This window comes from Chenopodium quinoa, unplaced genomic scaffold, assembly GCF_001683475.1.
Source record: "Chenopodium quinoa cultivar QQ74 unplaced genomic scaffold, ASM168347v1, whole genome shotgun sequence".
NCBI classification, from domain to species: domain Eukaryota; kingdom Viridiplantae; phylum Streptophyta; class Magnoliopsida; order Caryophyllales; family Amaranthaceae; genus Chenopodium; species Chenopodium quinoa.
In genome coordinates, this window is record NW_018745003.1 from 2,364,358 (window position 1) to 2,387,704 (window position 23,347).

The window sequence follows — 23,347 nt, forward strand, 5'->3', positions numbered from 1 at the left end:
TGGTTGATAAAAGTTTAGGATAAACTTTTTGGATTGAATGTTAAATACGGTTTTATAATCCCTTTTGATAATTCAAGATATTTAGACATATCGAATTAAATTATAATTTATTAAATTGAAAGTATTTTTAACAAAACTAAAATTATTTTTCCTGATTAAAGCTTATTTTCACTGATTCTCTATTATTTTTGTATATAAATTAAATATATTATAAATGAATCTTATTTTAAAGAACTTTTTAAAACGAATTTGATGATGGAAATTGAATTGAATTATAGGATATTTTTAAAAGTTATGATTAATTTTAGTATATATGAAATATTAGAATTCTATCGATAATAAATTCCATATAACAACTTTATGTTATAAAATCTATTCAAGAATCGCTTACTTATTATCATGTGTCACAATAATACCTATTTATCGCCCATGTGGCTCGACACTTGGCGAAAAATTGGAATGCCAAGTGTCGTTGTTTTGTGGCTTGGTTGCAAAACCGACTTTATTTATTAGTGATATATGGTATTAGATCAGATTAGATTAGATTACGTAAAAATAAAAAAGAGAAATCCAAAAAGATATTTGTTAAAAGGGGAGTGGAATATTAAATAATTTTCTCCTTTCCCTACATAGGAATCTCTAAAACCGAAGCAGCTTTATCGAAGTGCTTAATTAATTAGCCTCCGCTAAACACCACTTCCGTTCTTTTTCACTTCCTCCCTCTTATTCCCTCCTTTTTCTTTTCTTCATTTTTTTTTTTTTTTTTAATTTTTATAAAAAAAAATAGAAATAAAAAATGGGGCTTTTTCAGTTTCCAAAATGTTCAAAAGATGTTGTGTGTTGTGTTGTTTTTATTCAATTCTATTCAAATGGTAATTGCACGCCTTTTATTTCAAAAAAGCTTCACTCTCTTTTTTACTTGCTCTCCTCCTTATGCTGCTAAAGCTTCTTTATCAAAAGTGACCCCCCTCCCCTCTCCTCCTGAATACAGAACTGTGTGCTTCTGGATATTCAGAAAAGCAACTTAATTATTTATACAACTAAACAAACTCACAATATTTTGTATTAGACGATTAGATTAGGAATTAGTTACTTGAAAAATGTTACTCCGTAAGTAATGTATGTTTACTTCTATATGTTAGTACATACGAAGTAAATAAGTAAGGAGTACTTCAATTCATTTTCACAGAAGTATAATGAAAGATAAATTTAGTATGTGAATATATAGTGCTAAAGTTATTATGCAACATATATTAATGTATCACGTACTAGTAATTACACCAAAACCTCGTTGATATGTAATTAATTAAGGCCTTGTTTGATAAGAGATGACTAAATAGCTTTTAAACTTCGGGGGAGCTATAGATAATTTGATTACAAAACCAACTGTTTTTTGTTGTTTGGAAATTAAAAGAAATGATTTAAAGAACTTATTGGAGTTAAATAAGCTAATGTGAAAATTCTAAATAACTCCCTTTTTTTAAAAAAAAAAATTGAGAAATTCTTGCAATAAGCTGTTTTGGTAATTGGTAATAAAACAATTGATTTAATTTAAGAATTAATCAAAGCATATATGGAGTAATACAACTAGTCAATCCTATTAATACAACAATTATGTTAGTAAAACCAAACAACACATAAAGTTTAGTCTATGCAGTTCAAATTTACGCCAAGAAACAGATAAAGTAACTAGTAATGTATTTTGCAACACAAATCATGTGTAATGTGTAACTTTCATACTCGTAGCTATTAGCGTGACTAATACAGTAATACCTGATCTGATCGTAAAACCATTTCACATGAAACCTCCTCTTCTATATTTTTTTAAAAAAAAAAAGCGTAACTTACATATACTCATAGCTATTTGCGTGACTAAGACAGTAATATCTGATCAGATCGTCAAACCTTATCACATAAACCTCCTCTTCTATGTTTTAAATTTAAAAAAAAATTATGCATAACTTACATATACTCATAACTATTTGCGTGACTAATACCTTATCTGATTGTCAAACCGTTTCACATGAAACATCCTGTTCCAGACTTCTATATTTAAAATATGAAAAAAAATAATGTAACCTCCATGATAGTGGTATAAAAAGAAATAAAGAAAGGAATCACTATTTCCAACTTCACTTGCTTCCATTTTATCCCCATAAAATTCCCTTTCACTTGGTTTCAGTGTTAGTGCTCTCTGCTACTCACTTCACTTCAATTCTCCCCACCCTAACTTCTCTAGCTTACCTTCAATTCATTCTTCCTCCATTTCTTCTTCTTCTTTTTTTTTTTCTCCCTTCGTTTTCTCAATCCCAGGTATTACTTTCTTTTACTCTCTCCTATTTTTTCCATTTTCCTCCATTTTTTTTCCTTCACTGTTTGATTTCTCCATCACTTTAATTTGCTTCTTCTCCAAGTTTCTACGGTTAGTTTTTTTGTACTTCGTTTTTTTTTTTTTTTTTTTATACAAATTATCAAATTTCTGTAATTTTAATTTCTTCAATAATACAGTTTTCAACTATTGAAAAACGCAACAATTATTATTTCTGCAAAGTATAATCCATGAATATCCACTGTTTTTTCAGATTTTCAATTTTTCTACAAAAATCAATCAATGATCAGCTATTAATTCAACGGTTTTTAAGCAAAATTTAAATTACTGCACGTATTTTTCGTGTTATTTTTTTTTGAAACAATTGTTCATATTCGATTACTGGAAATATTAATAACGGAGTATTAGATTTAAAAAAGATGATGAATAAATAAAAAAGACGTCGCAATCAAAAACACAATGTCAACTCTGATTTCTGCAAGATCTCTAATCAGTAATGGCTGCATAATACTGCTGCTGCTATAAGTCTAATACTACTAGTACCACATTTCTTAGATTTGCGCTACTTCATACATTTTCTCTCTCCTACTTTTTATCGCATTTAGTTTTCTTCCATTAACAAATTGAATCTCTGGAAATGATACGACTATTTCGACTGGAACTTCGTCGTCTAAGTAGCTGCAGTTTTTGGTGTTGTCTCTGGAAAAGATACGACTATTTCTACTGGAACTTGGTCGTCTAAGTAGCTGCAGTTTTTGATGTTGTTTCAGAGATTGGAGTAGAATATTTATCAAGCATCATCAAAAGAGGAGAAGACTATACGACGTAGTTTCCAACAGTCTAGCTACTTGTTGAGGTATTAATGCTATACGGCTCTGTTGCTGCTGTTGCTTAAGTTTATAAAGCGGAGACGTTAAATCATAGCTAAAGGTTTGTTTATTCTCTTTTTTATTACGGAGTAATATCTCGATTGATGATTGTTATTTTGTGCACGCGCGTTCACCATCTAAATTGCGACCTTTATATTATTATCGTACGTGTTAAAGTGTGTTTTAGTCATGTTAGTTGTTAATTAGTTTAAAATTTATGTGTTACTCCGTAGTCATTTACGGGGTTATTTTGGTGTTGTGGTGGTTACTCTCTTTACAAAAGATTCAAGTATTACTCCGTTTTTTTGTAGTCATTAAAATTTATTTGATGTGTTGTGGATATAATTTTATGGTTTGTTCACAATGTACTCCGTAAGCAAGTCCGGAATATACACGGTTAGACGGAGCCTAGAATTTAAAGGAGTGTACATTTTTGAGGTAATACTCTCTCCTTAAGTATTTGTTTACAAGCTTTAGAAAAAGTGAATAAATTACGGAGTAATAGAATAGTGAAATTTAGGGCTTGTTTGGTTGAAGGTAGGAATTGCAAATTTCTTGGAAATTTGATTTTTATGAAATTGAACTTTCTAGGAAATTTTAAAAAGTATTTGGTTAACCAAGGGAAGTGAAAATTCCGCTTACCTAAGTCCCCCTGGGTTATTTACTTCCTCCATTTTGTGGGAAGTGGAAATTCATGGAAATTTCTATTTTTCATAAATTTGTCAACCAAACAACTCCAAATAATTTCAATTCCTAGGAATTTCAATTTGTTAAAAGTGATTAAAAACATAGTACACCATAACAAACTGGTGAGATTTTGTTGATTAAAGATAAATACAGTACAATAGTTACCGAGTTATTGTGAATAGGATTAATATTTAGGTGCAAAAAATTTGGGTAAAACGAGACTTTTAGTTGGGGACAAAGCAAGTATTATGTGATAATGTGGTACACTAGTTCACCCCTAGAGACTGGGTAACAACTAACAACAGTCCTGTTTTTACTGCTACTACTACCTTAGATTATGTAATTTCATTTTCAAATCTGTAGCTATTTGGTATTTTCTGAAACTTAATTCTAAAATTTTGTTTGTTAGGGATTTGTCCTTTTTTAGATGGGTAATAAAATTCAAACGCTACCATATCTTTTGTAGCAGAAGAACTAGGAAGGCGTGTGCGAGGATATTCTTCTGTTTTGGCATTTATTGAGCTTATTATTTAAACGTGAGAGTGAATAAGAGGGGACAGTTATTTATTTAGAGAGAGATTGAAATGTTTGTGTGTAAACACATGTGTGGAGTGACCTTTTTTGCGTGTTCTTGTGGGTTTGGCTATTATTAGTAGCTTATGCTACGGTTTATTAAACATGCACAAGGTAAAAACTTTAAAAATAAATAAAAATAAAAAATTGGGTTATAATCATGATGCTCCTATACTCCATATTTATTTACTAAGGAGTACTCCTCAATCTCTTTTTATTTTTATTATATCGGGTTCATTTTTTTTTGAGAGTTTTATGAGTTATAATGTTATATGCTACAAACAAAAGGGAACAAAGAAAGTAGTGTTAATTTGTTTTTAAATTCACTCCCTTAGTTGCCGTAAGTTTCATGACTATTACCGTTTGTCTGTTTCTCTTTGACTACTTTGTTTTGGGTAACAGTAATGATCACGAAACCATATTTGGGCCTTTGCGGGTGATGTGGCCATGTGGGTGGGCAATATGCAACTATTGCAGCCTAGTAATTTGTTCGCGGCAAGCTTAAAATCCTAAACGGTGTTGTTGTGAAACGATGATGCAACCGAGATCTAATGTTATACCATGGGTGATACCTTAGCTTGAGCCCTTTCTTCACCACTTCTATGTGGCTCTTTGCATACCAAAAAGAAAATATGGGCCATTTTTTCATGTGAGTAGCCAAAAAGTAGGAGAGAAACACTGCATTTATATCAAATGACAAACAAACCTATGTGAAGTATGTGGAAGATCCTGGGGTAGAATTTTGTCAAGATAGTGGTGTCATATACAGTATAACATGCCAAAAAAATAAAAATGGTAGAACTAAAATAATAAAATAGCTGAGTACTGTATTTTTTTAATATTGAGGGGAAAGGGTTGAAAACTTAAAACTATCTTTTTCTGCATGCTTTGCTGCAAAGTGATTATTGTTTGTCTCACATCATACATGTAGTGGAAGAACCAAGGGTTAGAGTTATGGGCCGTCCTATACATTACTATAACTTTACTTTATGTAGCTAAAATTTAATGTGATATCTTAAATCTTCCTCAGTTACTTGATATAGGGTAACCCGTTTGTTGGAGACTTGAAATTAATACTATGTTTGGTTGTAGTAAATTCTAAGTCATGTCCTCATATTTAAGACTGGCTCATTATTATCTTTATAAAATTCTAAAGCAGAGAAGTCATTTGATCTTTGTATTTTCAATGTCAGCATGTCATCAATCATATTTGGTACCACTCCTTATGATTATAGCTTACTTAACATTGTGGCTTAACAAAGGAAGTTACAACTCTTTCAAATAGTAGATTTTGCCTAATATTTTGGCCGTTAGTGGCCCAGTTATATGTTGGTCGATCCTTGTACAAAAAAGTACCAACTCATTGTTCTGGACTTAGACAGTTAGACTACACGAGACTCATAGAGCTGATGAAGGGAGAGAAAGAGAGAGAGGGGCAGTACAATCCAAGACAGTGGGAGAGAGGGATGAGAGAGACAGCACCAACGGCCCATATAGAAAATTGGTCTCTGGACTTTTGTTTGTAGTTGCAGAACTGGGCTTCAGGCTTAAGACACCAATGACAAAATTTTATGTTGTTTGAAATCCGGGCTTGTCTGTTTTGTTAAGTGTAGGTCCACTTTAGTGGTTTAGCCCGATACGACTGAGTATTATTGTACTTCGTATTAGAGTATAGGTTGAAAGGTGCCTGACTTCATTTAGGAGGTACTCCGTAGTTGATTGTGATTTTTGATTATCTATTGCTAAGCGAAAGTTAGTAATTGGTAGGATGTTCCTGAAAGTTTAATCTTTAAAAAAAAAAAAAAAAATAGGTGATGTTTTCCAGTACTATGTATTAGTTAGTCAATTGTCATGATTGTTGAGACTGAATTTGTGTACCAGGGACTCCATTTGAATATGTATTTTTGTATTAATGTATTTGCTGTAAGCCTCTCACTGACTTCTACACATTAAACATGTGAAAGGACAATAAGTCCAAACATAATTTCATCCTACAGTGTTTACTGTTTACACTAGTATTTTTGTACAAAAAAAAAAAAAATATCTAATGGAAGGATGTTGGCCACAGACCACAGTAATATAATGATTTGTCCTAGGTTAAATCTCATCACATTTCATTCTATTGAAACATAATCCTTTTTTTTTTATTTTTTTTATAATGAAATTGAAACATTATCCTTGTTCCTGTGATAGGTAAATTTCATGCCTAAGGACCTAAGGTCCCTAATTATTTCAAACGACTTGACATATGGTTTTTTTTTTTCTCTTTTGTTCTTAGTATAGTACTCCGTAACAAATTATTATTTTAATCCCGGTGTTAAATGAATAGTGAAATTCATTTTGGTACCGAGGGAGTAACTTTTACTAGGTAGTTGACAAAATTTTCAAATACTAGTAAGTGGAATGGGGAAATCATTCTCTCCTGTCTTATGTGAAAATTTTTTCCCCACTTTACTTGATGGTCACAAACCTCAACCAAAGAATTTCCTGCAAAGGAAAAGGAAAAGGAAAAGGAAAGCAAGAAAATAGCAAACAAAGTTTAAAAAAATATAGAGAGAAGAGTCATCCCATTAAGCAAAAATAAAGCTTTAATTTAGTACACAGTGCTGACAATGCTACAGTTATTGATAACAAAAGCCAAAGGAAGAGAGCAGAAGCAGTAGAGCATCAGCTGAGGAATTGCAGATGCATTGTGTCTGGTTACTACTCAACAAAATTACACCACTACTGCCTATTGTAATTGTGGACCAAATTTATTACTTTCTCTCTCCTCAGTTATCTAAATCTCTATACAACAGACACTACCCTTTTGCCCACTGATATTCCCCTATTTGCTGTATTGCCTCCTTCCGTTTTGTCACTGTTAAACAGATATCAAATTTAAGTCCGGTAAATTTTTATCCTATACTCGGGTGTAATTTTATGTGTTCTCGTATTATCTTGCCCGTATGGTGGATGCTTAATTCGGGTGTAGTATGGACAGCCTTTGAATAATCCAAGGAAGTCTCTCCACTTCCCATACCATAGGGGACCACTAAGCCATTTGGGTTTTTGAAACCATATGATTAAATAATTACTTAATGTAATTCTTTTTGGTAAATCCCCATGGAAAGAAAAGTAAATTCTTCTTCCCACTTTTTTGACCATGGAAAATGGTGTTTTTGCACGGGAAATTCTCTCTCGTGTCCAGTTATTCCCATACATGCACTTTGTGTCACTTCTTTCGAATTATGGGTTGGGGGTAAGTTTTTGAGTAACTAATTAAATAGTAAATTGCATATTATATAGTTTTTGTGAAGTTGGGATTGACGTAGAATAACGTTTAAGAATGTTCAGAACATAATTAATAATATAGTGATATAAAAAATGTAGTTTATGTTCTGGGTTTATTTGTCTTCTTTCTACCAAACAAATCTGTGCTATTCTTTCTTATTCTGGGTCTAGTGAGAAGAAGAAGCTGGTTAGATTTGAGAAGGAGAACTGTTCTTGTTTACTGAGCAATTCTAGTTAAAAATTTCTACTTTTCTGTCAGAAATCAGGTGAATAGTGGTATAATTTCAATTACTATATTTTATATTTTCTCAAATAGGTTAGCAATTGATTTCCAGTTGAAGTAATATACTACCTCTGTTTGGATTTGGTTGTCGTGTTACTAATTCGGACTTAAATGTTTTGCACAAAGGGTTATTTTGCATGATTTGAAGGTTTGCATGTTGCCTGGTTTTTGTTTCTCCATGTTAAAAATTTTCAACTCTACTCAGAAACTGTTCAATTTTCATGTTCTTCTGTTCTTTTGGCCTTATTTTTATGGTGTAAAGTCAGTATACTAATTGCCCTAGTTGCTTTTTTCCTTTGAAACTGAAGCCATATTAATTATGGTTAAGGAAGTAATTTACTGCGCCATTTACTCAACTCTATCTTCTACCTGTAAAATTATCTATTGCATTACTTTAAATCTAGTACTTATAAGTGTTAGAAGACGCAATTTCTAAACTTGTACTTTCTTCTGGGAAACAAAATACTTATGTTACAGAAATGCCGAATCGACATATAAGAGACCCGGAGCAGAAGCATATGATCCCCAAGAAACCTGTGGAAAGCAGCTTAGTGATTTCGTTGCCATCTAACAAGTCTTCCCAGAATGCTAAAGAGAGATTGGAAGATGCTCCGAAAAATGCTAAGCGGAGGAGAGGAAGAAGAAAGACAAAAGGTGCCATTGTTGAAGATTTACCCGCTGACGGGAAACTTCAGTTGCATGCTGAGCCTCCCACATCCAACAAGGGCATTGTGTTCCAACAGAGGCCGGGTTTTGGCCAGTTGGGCACTAAGTGTGTTGTTAAGGCGAATTATTTTCTTGCTGAGTTATCGAGGTCGGATTTATGTCAATATAATGTAAGTTTAAATATCCAGATTAGGGCTGTGCTTTTTAGATGGATAGTATTCATAGTGATGAAGGAAAGTGGTTAATATTCTCTGTCAATTTTCCAGGTTACTATAACTCCTGAAGTAAAATCAAGTAAATTGAATAAAGCTGTCATGGCTGAGCTTGTGAAACTTCACAGAGAAACTAACTTGGGTGCAAAGCTTCCTGTTTATGATGGTAAGAAGAATCTTTACACTGCTGGACTACTGCCTTTTACGACGAAAGAGTTCAAGGTTACATTGCTTGAAGAGAGTGATGGGTTTGAATCAACGAGGTATGCTGATTCTTTACCTCCTGTCCTATTTCTCATGGTTGATTAATTGTGGAAGTGCTGCTAATTTGTTTACTTTTTGCTTTAGGAAAAATGAATTCGAGGTTAAAATCCAGTTTGTTGGTTTTGCTCGAATGCATGAACTACATGAGCTTCTTGCAGGTAAACAGGTTAAAGCACCTCAAGAAGCTCTCACAGTCATTGATACTGTCTTGAGGGAAATGGCCGCAAAAAGGTGTGTGCTTTCTGAAGTTAAATTATTCTGATCTAACACAAATGCACTGCTACTTTGTAATGACTTATTTTTATTTTGCCCTTTAAAATTGGGAAACATGAAGGTATTTACCATTTGGAAGATTATTCTATTCTCCTGATATTCAAAAGCCTCATCAACTTGGTGGTGGTTTACACTCATGGCGTGGCTTCTATCAGAGTGTAAGAGCCACGCAGATGGGATTGGCCCTGAATATTGGTGGGTGCATCTCTTATTTTGCATGTCTATTTAGTTTTTTCAACGAGTTATCTGCTTTATCTTTTTGGAGGCCATTGTCACACCACTATTTTGATTTTTCAGATATGTCAGCAAGCGCATTCATTGAAGCACTCCCAGTAGTTGAATTTGTAGCTCAAATATTGGGGAAGGATGTACGTTCACGACCATTGTCTGATGCAGATTCTGTTAAGGTATAGCGTTGATATCTTATTAACTGTTCCAAATTTGAGCAGGACCTCTATGGCCAGTGATTTAATGAGTTCCCTGCTAATATTTTCAGCATAAAGCACATGTTTAATATTAAGAAAACATTTGCTTATCAATCAGATTAGCTTGTATGTATAATTATTGCAACAAGCCTTCTTGATCAGACATGATATTAGTCATTAGATGCAAAAAGAAAAAAAATAAGCTGTGTATTTCAAAGTATAATATAACTATGCCAGTCCCAGACGTGTTTAAGACTACTACATTATGAAATGGATTAACTGTTGCTTGAGGATTCTAGTCAACAAATTGAAATGTCGATATGCATGAAAGGAGGCTCTAATTGGTTTAGGATATCAACATATAACATATTGATTGAAATTGAAGTTATAATTTGGTTATATGTGATGCTAACTTTCATGCATGAATATGTTCAGGTTAAAAAAGCACTTAGAGGCATCAAAGTGGAGGTTACTCACAGAGGAAATGTACGGAGGAAATATCGAGTGTCAGGATTGTCAGCACAGCCTACCAGAGAGCTAATGTATTAGCCATAATTCTCTTGTATCTTCATTATTGTCTCCTTAGCACTTTGTTCCTAGTTAAGTATATCTTCTTACCCTTTTCCTGGCAGCTTCCCAGTTGATGAGCAAATGAATATGAAGTCAGTGATTGAGTACTTCCAGGAGGTCTATGGATTTACCATTCAATATGCTCACCTCCCTTGCCTTCAAGTAGGAAATCAAAAGAAAGTAAATTATTTGCCGATGGAGGTACACCATAGCTTTAGTTAAGAACATGTTGCTTTCAGCAGCTATGTGAGTTACTGATTCTTTGTTTCTTTATGATAATAGGCATGCAAAATAGTTGGAGGACAGAGATATACGAGAAGATTGAATGAAAAACAGATAACATCTCTACTCAAAGTTACATGTAGACGACCAAGTGACCAGGAAACAGATATTTTGCAGGTCCTCAACGTAGCTCCCCCCCTTTTTTTTCTGCTTCGTAAGGCATTAACTACTGAAAATCATTTGCGTATTTTTCGTTGTACAATTATCTCCCAGAAAATTACTCTACGATGATGATCACACATATTGAGCTGAATGACGTGTAGATTACGTTGATTACATGAGTGATTTTATTGCTTTTTATTGCAGACTGTTCACCAGAATGGCTACAACCAAGATCCCCATGCACAAGAGTTCGGCATAAAGATAGATGACAAACTTGCTACGGTTGAGGCTCGTGTTCTTCCTGCTCCATGGGTTTGTATTCCAGCTCATCCTTTTTTTATTATCTATTCCATGCAATTTGACAAATTTAAACTGAATACGCATTGGAACCATTTTTGTTGTTAATAGCTGAAGTACCATGATACTGGAAAAGAGAAACAACACTTGCCTCAGCTTGGTCAGTGGAATATGCTAAACAAGGTAAGTGGTCTCTATTGTATGAAATTTCATCTATATGGATTTTATTTTTTATTTTTTATGAAGAGTTCATTAAGAGAAAGGCTGTTTGATTTGATGATATAGAAAGTGATTAATGGGAGCACTGTAAGTAACTGGGCTTGCATCAACTTCTCAAGAAGTGTACAAGAGACGGCTGCTCGTGGGTTTTGTCGTCAGTTGGTGCAGATGTGTCAAGTCTCTGGAATGGTAATGCTTCAATTGTTAATCATAAATAGACTCCATGGCTCATTCCAAAGTGGTTCTTATCTTTAAGTTCATATACTCCTGTTGACATTCCTGATTAGTTTTAGAATGCATATTTTACAAATTACCTTTCACTGTTCTGACTGTGCTAAGATTACCTAGCTGAAACTTTAGTCAGTGCTCATGACATGCATGGAATTCTATGATTACATTCATTTAAGTGAAAGATAAAATTAACTTCATAGTTTTTGACTTTTTTTCGTTCTTTGTTGGATAAAGTAGAAGCTTGATTTCTTTAGCCCTTGAGGCTTCTTGAATAAGTTGTTTGAACTGATATCATTCACTTCTACTTTTAGGAATTCAACCCTGAACCTGTAATCCCTATCCATTCTGCAAGGCCAGACCAGGTGAAGAAGGCCTTGAGATATGTATGTAATGCTGCTGCTAGCAAACTTGATGGGAAGGAGCTGGAGTTGGTTATTGCCATTCTACCGGACAATAATGGCTCTCTATATGGTACACCTTCAACGTTTTTTAGTATTATTTACATAGCTACTTTTGATCATTATTAGGTTCTCAGAACTTCACTTCTATTTTCTGTTAGAAATACTAATTTAGCTGCTTTGGATATTAAAATTTTAATTTCAAATTCACTATAATCTATCCCAGATATTTAGTTCTGATGCAAATAAATCTTTGACTGCAAAATGGTAGGACTCATGAAACATATCACTGACTAAAATTTTGTGTTTCTTCTAGGTGATTTGAAGCGAATTTGTGAGACGGATTTGGGATTGATTTCGCAATGCTGCCTAACCAAATATGTCTTGAAAGTTTCCCGGCAATACCTAGCGAATCTGTCCTTGAAAGTTAATGTAAAGGTATGCATGATATTGTATCTTATACTGCTTGAAAGCAAAGCTTTGTGTACCAAATCTTATATGAAGCTAATGTGCAGTTGGGAGGAAGAAATACAGTCCTTTTGGACGCTTTGAGCTTGAGAATTCCAATGGTTAGTGACATCCCAACAATAATTTTTGGAGCTGATGTAACTCATCCAGAAAGTGGGGAAGATACTAGCCCATCCATCGCTGCTGTAAGAAATTCATTTCTTTATTATGTAGGAAAGGTTATGTATTCATATGTTAGATCTATCTAATTGCTTTTTTACAGGTTGTAGCATCTCAAGATTGGCCAGAAGTAACAAAGTATGCTGGCATGGTATCTGCTCAGGCACACAGACAGGAAATTATACAAGATTTGTTCAAAACCTGGCAAGACCCACAACAAGGAACTGTCACTGGAGGCATGATCAGGTTTGCATTGCGAAATCTCTAAACTAAGATTAGTGATGACTCAGCTTAAGATTGTTGGTTTACATCCAGCCAATTTGTGAAGTGCAAACTACATCGAAGAGTAGAGATTCGGTAAATTATGCCTGGCAACTAATTATCCACTCTTAGCACTCCCTAACAACCCAAAGGAATTTCGCAGCTATAGATGAACACGCTCAATTTTACTTTTAAGTTGTTTATCGGATTCTAGGTACAATGACATGGACATGAACACTTGATAAATCATTTTGAACAGAAAATATGCAAAAATTGTTTGATAGCCAAGTCTTACTCTAGGGTTTGTAACAGTGTCTGGTACTAGTAGCTGACTCTTGCATTGTTTACAGAATGCAAAAGTTTTTTTTATGCTTCTTTTTTCTTCAGGTAACATGTTAGTGATGAGCATGAGATTTTTCAATAATGTAAATAACAAAAAATCCGTGATTAACTTATTATTCTAGAGGATGGGTGAAGGTGTGTTCGCCGTGTCGTTGCATAGCATATAGTAGTCAATATGATATCCAGTGCTACATGCTCTTGTTAATTTTTAAATGGTGTGTGTACTAATTCCATGTTGCTGCAGAGAACTTTTGCTATCCTTTAAGAGGGCCACTGGACAAAAGCCGCTGAGGATAATATTTTACAGGTAAGTTACCTTATCTCAATCTCTTAAACAACACTAGAAATGATGAAAGAAGATCTCGATTGTTGATCTTTTGCAAAAAGATGTCTTCAAAAAAAAAAATGGCTGATACCTTCTTAAAAACTATTTTAAATGTCTACCAATTCATCTAATCTGAATTATTACCTGAGCAGGGATGGTGTCAGTGATGGACAGTTCTATCATGTTCTATTGTATGAGCTTGATGCCATTAGAAAGGTATGCCCAAAACTAGATTATTACTCCGTACTTTATAAGCATCATAATCAATGCTTTTCCAGTGCATAACTCTTAGCTTTTTGTAGGCATGTGCATCACTGGAACCCGGCTATCAACCTCCAGTGACTTTTGTTGTGGTTCAAAAGCGTAATCATACAAGATTATTTCCAAACAATCACAATGACAAGAGAAGCACTGACAAGAGTGGGAACATCTTGCCCGGTAAAATCCAGTTCTTTTTAACCCCAACTAATCTGTTTGGCTCAATGCCGAATGATGTTTAGTAACAATAAAATCATGACATTGCAGGTACTGTGGTAGATACTAAAATATGTCATCCAACCGATTTCGACTTCTTTCTCTGCAGTCATGCTGGGATTCAGGTGAGATTTTAGGCGAGGTTAAGGATAAAGTTCCAGCTTTACGTATTTTCTTTAATAATAACAATGGATCACTCCTGATGATTTGCAGGGAACCAGCAGACCTGCACACTACCATGTTCTCTGGGATGATAACAATTTCACTGCCGATGAGATACAATCTTTAACAAACAACCTTTGTTACACGTAAGAAGACCGCCCCCCCCCCCCCCCTCTTATATTCTTATAATTAAAATAGCTCTTATGCATTCTTATTAAATTGGTATTGGTTTTGTTGCTGCAGGTATGCTCGCTGCACACGATCTGTCTCAGTTGGTAAGATGATTGATTATCTTATTTATATAAACTGATGTAATGCAATCATAAGATGCAAAATTTTATCATCCAAAATGCTGTTGTAGCATAAAATTTTGTGTGATGTGAACTGATGGTCTCTTTCTTTCTTACAGTCCCTCCAGCATATTATGCCCATCTGGCAGCTTACAGAGCTCGGTTCTACATGGAACCTGATAGTAGTGATAGTTCAGGGGGATCACATAATTCACGCGCAAACAAAGGCCAAAGCTTCCGCCCGTTGCCAGAATTGAAGGATAAGGTCAAGAATGTAATGTTTTACTGCTAAGCGTAGATTGACAGTAGATTAATCATGTGTATAGTTCCTCGTGTAATTATAGTTGTAGTGACTAGTGAATAGTGCATAACAAATTTTGATAGTTATGAGAAGCTTTTGCTAGTCCTTCAATTATGAATGTATAAGTCATATATCATAGCCTCCACCCAGAGAAAAACATTATATTGAAATCATCGGGATACAGTTCGCAAATCTCCTGAAAAGACAATTGAATGAAACCACACGAAAAGTAACGCAGGCATCACAGTTAAGGCCTTCGATAATCGATAAGAAGGTATAGATGAATGCAGCTTAGCAAAACAAGCTTATGTGAAACAAATACGTAGTATATTGATACATATGGTGAGCACACACATCTTCAAAGAATGAATAGTGAATATAGCATGAGAAGATAAATAGCTCCATCTTTATTCAAATTCCGAGTCTTGTTACCATCTTTTAACATATACTTTCACATAGGTCTAAATCATAAATTCATTATAGATTACGTATGATTAGCGATCAATGTCACCCAAAATAATCGATAATGACACAGTAGAATCAAGTGAAAATTTAACCCTACAAGATTATTGCTAAGTAGCAAACTAGTCGTTCAAAACAGATTCAAATGTTCAATATAGCACATCAATTTTGTGTAAATTAAGTTTAATACTCCATTAGTATAGTATGGAAGATACATGATTAATTCCCATGATTATTTTATCACGAAGTACGTTTTCGACCTAAAAAATAGGATTAATTCCCATGCTTATTAGCTCTTACACCTTGATCTTAAGATTCCAACTGATTAACAAAATACTAATACCAGGACATTTATTTCACCCATACAATTCACGCTTACATCTCAAATTCTAGCACTAATACAAGAATCATTTGCAATTAATATACTACCTCCGTTTCAAATAGAACATGTATAATCGTTGCATATAATATACAACGGGGGTAGTATGTAATGTACTTATTTTTTTAGTACATAAAGGGAATTATAGCTTTCCTAGTCTTTGGATATTCATCCTTAAACTTCTCCAAATACCACTTATGATTAGCCATTGCCCTTGGCACCAAATTACAAAATGTATACAAGAAAAACCCGAATCCAGCCCAAGACCAAGTCATAATAGCCCAGCCCAACCACTCAATAATCTCCCCCAAATAATTTGGGCTACTCACCAACTCAAAAAGCCCACCTCTTGGAATCTTATATCCACCACCTTGGGCCTTCAAGCCCACCAAAACCAAATCCGATTTCACATTTAACACCATACCAAAACCAAAAACCACCATTCCACCGGAAAACCGCCCCCAAAACCACTCATCCAAACCATAATCACAGTAATTCGAGATCCACCTCGTTTGAACATACGAATTCAGCAGATTAAACGAGAAAGCCATTAAAGAAACAGAGATCGGAAAATCGCTGGTGGTTTTCCGGCGAAGACGAAGAGGATAAACGACGGTGCGGTGGAAGTAGTGGAGGAGGAAGACGGCGAGGAGAGAGAACGATCGGAGGGAAGAAGCGAATTGGCCGAAAGGGTAGATTAGGAGAGAGAAAAAAATGGTGGGACTTTCCATGAGAAGCCATGAGAGCCATGAAGGGATTGTGGGGCCCCACCCTGAGCGGCGGTGACGGCCGTATGGGGCTTGGATGAAGTGGAGTGCGAGGAATGTTGGGAGGGCTATGAGGTATAGTGTGAGGAGGCAGAGGTTGTAGATTGTGGCGTCTGCCGAGGCCGAGGGCGGCGACATGATTTTATTGGTATAGAATATAACCTTATTGAATCGTCACCTCGAAAAATCAATCTACATATGTTTTGAAAGCAGAGGAGGTAATGGGGTTTTGCTGTGGTCGGATGGCGAAGATGAAGTGAGTGGGTTTAAAATGATGAGTAGAGTACGATTGGTGCAAATGTATTGGATTAATGTGTTTTCCTAAAGAAAGATGAAAAAAAAATAATTCCCCCATTCTATTAATATTGCGACAAAAATGAAATTATGCATCTTAAACACATTTTATATGCTAAATATCTATAATTGTGTAAGAGTAAAAATTATAAAAAGTTGATATTGTAAAAGTATTTTATGAAACGAATCCAATAAGATCCCACATGACTATATTTTACTTAACATATAAGGTCAAACATAGTGATGAATAGTGCAAAAAGTCAATTATTGTAGTATTAATAGAACGGAGAAAGTATTGTTTTACGTAATATAAAAAAAGGCTTTTAAAGAATTTGAACAATCTTTAATGGTAATTATACGGAGTACTAATTGTGTGACCCATTACTCCATTAGTATGTCGTTTTGAAGTTAAACAGATCGGTGAATTTCAACACTAACTTTGATCTGTTGAATTAAATGTGTTGTGTTGTGTTATTCTATCAGTTTCATAATAATAGCTACATTAGGTGTTGCATAAAGTTTTAGGAGAATTTTAGGGTGGGAATCAAAAGGTGAATTTTATAATATAAATAAAGTATAGCTAGTGTGGATATTTAATTGTTTGTAGGAGAGAAAAATAATAATAAAAAAAAATATAGTGTAAGTGGGGTTGATAGGAGAGAGAAATAATAAAACAGTAGTGAATCCTTAACAAATAAGGAAGTGTTACAATTATTATGAAACGTATATAAAAGGAAAGTGTTGCGATTATTACAAAACGGATAGTGTAATTCATTTAATTAAATGTGTCGAAAAGTCTTGATACTAACCTATTTTTTTTGTGTTCAGTTTATGTCGTGTTGTTGTTTCGTGTCAGCTTTTATCAACTATACACAAAATTGATCAAAGACCTTGTTTACTTCACCTTATTTTTGCTGAATAGAAATTATTTTTATTCAAGTGAAATTATTTTTTTTAAACTTAAATTATTCTACTAAACTTAAATTAGTTTTACTATCTGTCAATAATAATAATAAAAAGTTTTACTTAACTGAAATTATGTTCACTGTTTCTATTATATATATTTTTTAAAGTTATTGATTTTTACTGAGTTGAAATTCTTTTTATTGTATATTTTTTTTAAGGTGGAGTGAACAGGGTCAAAAGTAGGAAAAATATTGTCCAATTTTAGTTATATTTGATACTCCCTCCGTTGGTCAAACTTGACTCACATATCAATCCATGAGTTTGATCATTATTTTATATAATTGAATATTAGTTAGTTACTCTATAGTATTTTAAAATTTTACTTAATTCAATTACATACTTGTAAAAGTAGTCATCTCATTCTCATATACACAATAGTTTTTTCATTATTTATAAATATCTTAGTTAAACTTATAGAAAATATACTAATCAAAGCTAATATATAAATAATGAAAAAGTCAAACTGTGCCTATTATTCTATAACGAAGAAAAATTCCATATATAGATGCGAGTAATCATCTTATATACGGACTAGCATAGTGTTCGTGTGATATACGGTTTATAAATCAAATTATTAATTCCGTAGGAAAAAAAACAAAGATAATTTAATAAGTAATAAAGGGCTCATTTACTAATGGTTGATACAAAAATAAAGAAATGTAATTTAAATAGTATTTTATGTTATTTGCATTTCTTTTAATTTTTATAATGTTATTTTATTAATTGAAAAATAAATGAATAATGCTCCCCATAACTATATAAGAGAAATAGACTGTTTCATTTTCAATCTTTGTAGGGAAAAAACTAAAATTTTCTTGTCACATCATTCGCTTTAGTAACTACAAGTACAATATAACACATGTTTTACCTGTCGCATTCACCAAATTTATATACACAATAATAACCTTATATCTGACCCACCAGTATTGTACATGATGTATTGTATATGATATATGGAGTAATATTTATAGTTACGAATTAATTGATATGGAAAATATTTTAATATAGATTTGGAAAATATGTAAATGAAAAATATTATAGTTATATGATTTGGTGAGTATTTTGTATAATTTATAATAGGTAGTTGATGGCATTGACAAAAAAAATTTTAAAAAAAATATAGAAAAAAAGGGAGAAGGGGGAGTTTTGGAGAAATAATATAGCATCCAGAAGTGATATGTGTCATTCCTGATATATGTTTTAACATATTATATTGATTAATCCCATTGTTGTCAAGATAGTCCCATTTTTTTTTTTTTTTTTTAATGAAGATGGATTTATAAATAAAAGTTATCAAAATCTTATTTCAAAAAAAAAAAAAAAAAGTTATCAACATCTACACAGAGATTTATGTCTAGTAAATACAAAGTACATGACAATTGAAAATTATATAAAATATCCTTTTAACAAAACTACGATCTTTGTTATAAATCGTATATTTTTCATACTCTCTTTCATATCTCATCACGTAGCATTTTACTTGATTCTTTAAAACCCCGTATAACACCTTGTTTATATCCAATGCTAGAGACGTTCACGAAATAAAAACATAATCTCCATAATTTTGGTATTTAGTGGAAAAAATTGGCAACTTTGCATATGCCTGGCATTGCAAGCTGGCACTCGTAATGGTTTGCAAATCTTGAACATAAAAAATCCTTTTGTTGGTTGGGGGTTGGGGGTTGGGGGTTGGGGGAGGATGAGTAGCGTATGAGGATGAATAGGGACCTCAAAAATTTGTAATGGGCTTTTCAAATTTGGAATAATTACCTTAACTCACTTTTATAAGAGTTTTGACAAAATAGGATTGTCTAAGCTATTAATTTGTGTTTATAGATATATATAATAGGTAACTTGATAAGCCATAATATAAAGTAGTGTAGTCAGAATTTAATCAAATGCTTTTCCAAAATGTTTTAATCACCTAATAGTTCTATATATCATCCGTTACATAACATATGTACTCTGTATGTATATGTAATTGTCTAAATAGAGCTTGTGAAGTGCATATAATTGGCCCGAACGATTATCCAAATGTACAATCTATACATATAACACTTGATCACTCCGTAAGTCCGTATCTCTTTGCAGACGAAGTTGAGTTAGGAGCTGTCATAATCTATGTATACAATTGTTTTAGCTGAAACAATTCATTGACAACTTTTAACGTTAAATAAATCATAATCACGTTTTGTATTGTGTAATAAAGTTTACATAATTGTTGAATGCATATAATTTCTTTTAAAAAAAACATATACTTCCTCCATTCTAGTAATATAGCAATAACTGGACTTTTACTATTCATCAAATTTGTTTGACCACAAATTATGATTTATATGTAAAGTAAAATAGAGTCATGTGGGGTCTTGTTAGATTCGTCTTGTAAAATACTTTCATAATATCAACCTTTTATAATTTTTATTCTTATATAATTATAAATATTTAGCATATAAAATGTGCTTTGGGATGCGTAATTTCATTGTTGTTGCAATATTTGTGGAACAGAGGAAGTATTACTTTGTATATATCTAGCAAAAGTCGTAGATTATGAGTGGCTATTTATTTATTCATACATCAATAAAATATTTTTAAATTAAACGATTTTCCATACACTAATGAAAAACAAAAAGGAATAAATCTAGAAATTAGTATTATTTTCTTTGATTAAAAAAAAAAAAAAAAAAACCGAAAATGCACCAAACAATTACAAGCATAATGATGTTACAATAATTAATATAAACTCATACTATGATGACGAGGATGAAGACGTTGATCCATCATTAGTCAAACTAATGCCATCCTTATCAGTCCTCACTTGCCAAGCAGAAGCCGCAATTAACGGGCGATTATGCCACCCTAGAGTCAAGCACCCGTCACACTCTTGTACACTAAATCCTTCGCCCGAGCACAAACTTAGTAACATGTTTGCTTGTTTAAAGGCGTTACGTCCCATATGTAACGCCTTGAAACCGGCTTGTATCAATCGAGCTTGCCACTTGGTTAGTGGCTCGTGTCTTTCGATCCTAGCCGACCCTTCACAACATATTATGTTACATATTTCCCTTTGCATGAACGTCTCGGCTAATGGCTTAGCGGCTTCGAGTTGACAAGCCTCTAGTGAGTCAAACATTGCGGAATAATAATGTAACGCTTCTGTGAAACGTACTAGGAACTCGGGTACGTTATGGTTTGCATCTTGTTCTACCACGGTAACAATTTTCGGGTTTAGACTTTTAATTGACTCGAGAACTTGGTTTATGTTTGTGTTAAGTAGTCGATGGAATTGTAAGATGGAATTAACGGCTATAACTTCTTCGGGACTTGTTTGGAACATCCACGGCTTGATGTCCTCAAGCCGCAATGTTGTAACAACACGAAATGAGAACCTTACGTTAATTGATCGAGCTAGTTGGGCTAGCCTCATCCTGGTTTCGTGGAAGAAATCATGAACATTTGATGTAGATGGGCTAATCGCGGTTAGCCTTAAAGATGGTGGACCGCCGGGCCTTAGAGCCAAGGCTTGGATTAGAGCCGGCCATTGCAAGCCGTGCATCAAGTTGAAGTCGATGATGTGTACATGAGCTTGGCCTTCAAATGCCTCTAATATGGCTTGGTTAGCCGTAAAGTGAGCAAATTTAAGGTAAGGACAAGCCTCATAGAAGTGATGATAGAGTACCTCATTAGACACCGAGCCCGGCCCGGCTACGCTCACGCCTAGGCTCGGCTGGCATAGGCGCCGGCTCAAAGCATCAATGAAGTAGCCGGCTACCTTGCCAATCCCACAAGTTGTATTGACACGTGTCATCATCCCATTGCTCATCTCACCAATAAGCGAATTCGCCAATTGGAACTCGCCACGTTGTAATGCATCAGCACAAGTAAGCAAAGCATGGACTAACCTTATTCCAACATCCTCCTCCATGTCACACACTAGCTGACTCTCTCCACTTAGCTGCTGCCCATCAATCTGGTCCGTCCACGTGTCACCGAACACCTTCATCAACTCGTTCGGCACCGGATCAACATAACTAAGGCCCAGGCCAGACCCGGGCCCTAGAATATGTTCAGGGACGAATGTATTGACCCATGATGTAACCCGATCATAGCCGATCAACTCGTCCATATCGGATACCGGATGTGATACTACGCAAGAGAGTTCATAGGAACTCATCATGACATTACTATTATTAGAAATAATGGGAGTAGTTGAATGGAAGATCTAACATAAATTTCAATAGAGGAAGTTAACCATAGTGTACAACCACTTACTATTTATAGTAAGTGGTTAGAGTAGGCGGGCCGGGTTTAGTGAGAAGCTAAGAAAGAAAGAGAGAAAATTGAAGGGTAGGTTAGGAAAGAGGGAGAATATGAAAATGAGAGATTTGGGAATAGATATTATTGTGCACATAATATAGGCACATATATAAACCTCTACGTGAAATGTATGTGCAGTGTTACCACGTGAACTATGCACTACTTAGCAATTCAAAAAAAAAAAAAAAAAAAAAAAAACTAGTTGAGTTTATAAATGTTTTTGATTATTATCGTTTGGTTTGCAATTGTGTAATTATAATACTCAATAATTAAAAGTAATTTTGATTATTTTTATATACGTGTGTGCACACGTGAGTGTTTTGGGAAATTTTAATAGCATACTTTTTCCGATTTATAAGGTTATTTTCACTTTATTTATGTGGCAGTAAAGTTAATTAAGAGGCTTTGATCATATTTCTTTTATAAGTTATACAGATTTGTGTTTGAAAAATTGAAATTCGCGTTTGAATAATGAAGACCGGGTGATAAGGTAGAAAGGAAAGAGCGAATGAGCCGAGTCTAGTAGTGTGAGACTCAATACAGGCCGGGAAGAGAAAAAAGGCTAAACAAATAATTGAAATAAGGCATAAGACAAGTAATTTGAACAATCCATAATACTAGTAACAGGCTTACAGATGGGGAAGTATTTTTTTTTTTTGTTAATATATTGTTCAAATTAGTAGGGTTGATTGGTTGAGTAAGTGCAAACGTTTAAATCTATAATAATTGGAGTATAATTAATAAATTTTTTTAATATAACTATTTTGATAAATTATTACTCAATAGGTGATGATACTGTGATAATATGATTTATAGGCTAATAGCTAGGTGATGATATCGTGATAATATAAACTAAAAGTCCGTAATAGTTTGTTCACCTTACATTAGAATGTGAAATTACGTTATATTGTACTCTCTCAGATTCTCTTTTTTCATATAATTTGTTTATGAACACATAAATCGTAAAGTCATAAAAGGGTGTAAAAATTACACTTACATTTAGGATGAAAGAAGTAGTGAAAGAAACTCTCTTTATGACTAAAGGTGATTGTGAGATTCAAGTTTAGTGATATTATTACTGATTAGATAGAGAAGTTATAAAGCTTTGTCTACTGAAGTAACCAATCAATTTTGGTCCAATTTATTATCATTATTAGTTTTATGTTAACTATTCACAGTTAGTTGTTAGAGAGTCCAATTCATCATTAATTAAGACGATTAAGCACACATTACTTACTTTGATTGAAAATAGTACTATATTGGTGAAAAAGATTGTGAAAGACAACAATGTCACATTTTGAATTTTTGATTTTTCATTGAGAACAATGTTCTTAACTTCTTTTCATCACTTTCTTAGTAAATTAATTGAATTAGGAAACAAAGGCTAATCATATTAATCTCATTGTTGTTTTTTAAAATGATCATTGTTA

General features: G+C 33.6%; 3 protein-coding genes across 7 annotated transcripts; 1 reads left to right on the forward strand and 2 right to left on the reverse strand.

The window, feature by feature from the left end:
• Positions 1 to 1,704: 1,704 nt before the first annotated feature.
• On the forward strand, positions 1,705 to 14,880 carry LOC110707864 (protein argonaute PNH1-like). Of its 5 annotated transcripts, none has more exons than XM_021885928.1 (24): positions 1,705 to 2,422; positions 3,100 to 3,259; positions 8,492 to 8,850; positions 8,947 to 9,155; positions 9,241 to 9,387; positions 9,491 to 9,624; positions 9,727 to 9,836; positions 10,290 to 10,396; positions 10,487 to 10,625; positions 10,707 to 10,823; positions 11,013 to 11,120; positions 11,217 to 11,288; positions 11,391 to 11,513; positions 11,867 to 12,026; positions 12,270 to 12,391; positions 12,469 to 12,606; positions 12,684 to 12,826; positions 13,428 to 13,490; positions 13,661 to 13,724; positions 13,811 to 13,946; positions 14,034 to 14,107; positions 14,196 to 14,290; positions 14,388 to 14,419; positions 14,554 to 14,880. In XM_021885928.1, the coding sequence occupies exons 3-24, from the start codon at positions 8,494 to 8,496 to the stop codon at positions 14,724 to 14,726; spliced, it is 2,823 nt and encodes a 940-aa protein (XP_021741620.1). In that variant the 5' UTR covers positions 1,705 to 2,422; positions 3,100 to 3,259; positions 8,492 to 8,493; the 3' UTR covers positions 14,727 to 14,880. The 5 variants fall into 5 exon arrangements, with proteins under 5 accessions (XP_021741620.1, XP_021741621.1, XP_021741619.1 ...); XM_021885929.1 differs by having other exon boundaries at positions 1,705 to 2,313; XM_021885927.1 differs by lacking the exons at positions 1,705 to 2,422; positions 3,100 to 3,259 and adding an exon at positions 7,549 to 7,699.
• Positions 14,881 to 15,416: 536 nt separating this feature from the next.
• On the reverse strand, positions 15,417 to 16,681 carry LOC110707865 (steroid 5-alpha-reductase DET2). The gene has a single exon (XM_021885932.1). It carries the CDS (start codon positions 16,479 to 16,481, stop codon positions 15,702 to 15,704), a length of 780 nt encoding a protein of 259 aa, XP_021741624.1. The 5' UTR covers positions 16,482 to 16,681; the 3' UTR covers positions 15,417 to 15,701.
• Positions 16,682 to 20,259: 3,578 nt separating this feature from the next.
• Positions 20,260 to 22,058, reverse strand: LOC110707866 (DELLA protein GAI1-like). The gene has a single exon (XM_021885933.1). The coding sequence runs from the start codon at positions 21,775 to 21,777 to the stop codon at positions 20,350 to 20,352; it is 1,428 nt and encodes a 475-aa protein (XP_021741625.1). The 5' UTR covers positions 21,778 to 22,058; the 3' UTR covers positions 20,260 to 20,349.
• Between the last annotated feature and the right edge of the window lie 1,289 nt (positions 22,059 to 23,347).

What these genes read in the sequence shown, in the direction of transcription:
- LOC110707864 (XM_021885927.1), top strand. Translation starts at nt 7,564, where the DNA reads ATGGAAAGAAAAGTAAATTCTTCTTCCCACTTTTTTGACCATGGAAAA. An exon ending in CAATAATGGCTCTCTATATG is followed by an intron (nt 12,027 to 12,269) that starts GTACACCTTCAA and finishes TGTTTCTTCTAG; the next exon opens with GTGATTTGAAGCGAATTTGT. An exon ending in ACAAACAACCTTTGTTACAC is followed by an intron (nt 14,291 to 14,387) that starts GTAAGAAGACCG and finishes TTGTTGCTGCAG; the next exon opens with GTATGCTCGCTGCACACGAT.
- LOC110707865 (XM_021885932.1), bottom strand. Translation starts at nt 16,481, where the DNA reads ATGTCGCCGCCCTCGGCCTCGGCAGACGCCACAATCTACAACCTCTGC.
- LOC110707866 (XM_021885933.1), bottom strand. Translation starts at nt 21,777, where the DNA reads ATGATGAGTTCCTATGAACTCTCTTGCGTAGTATCACATCCGGTATCC.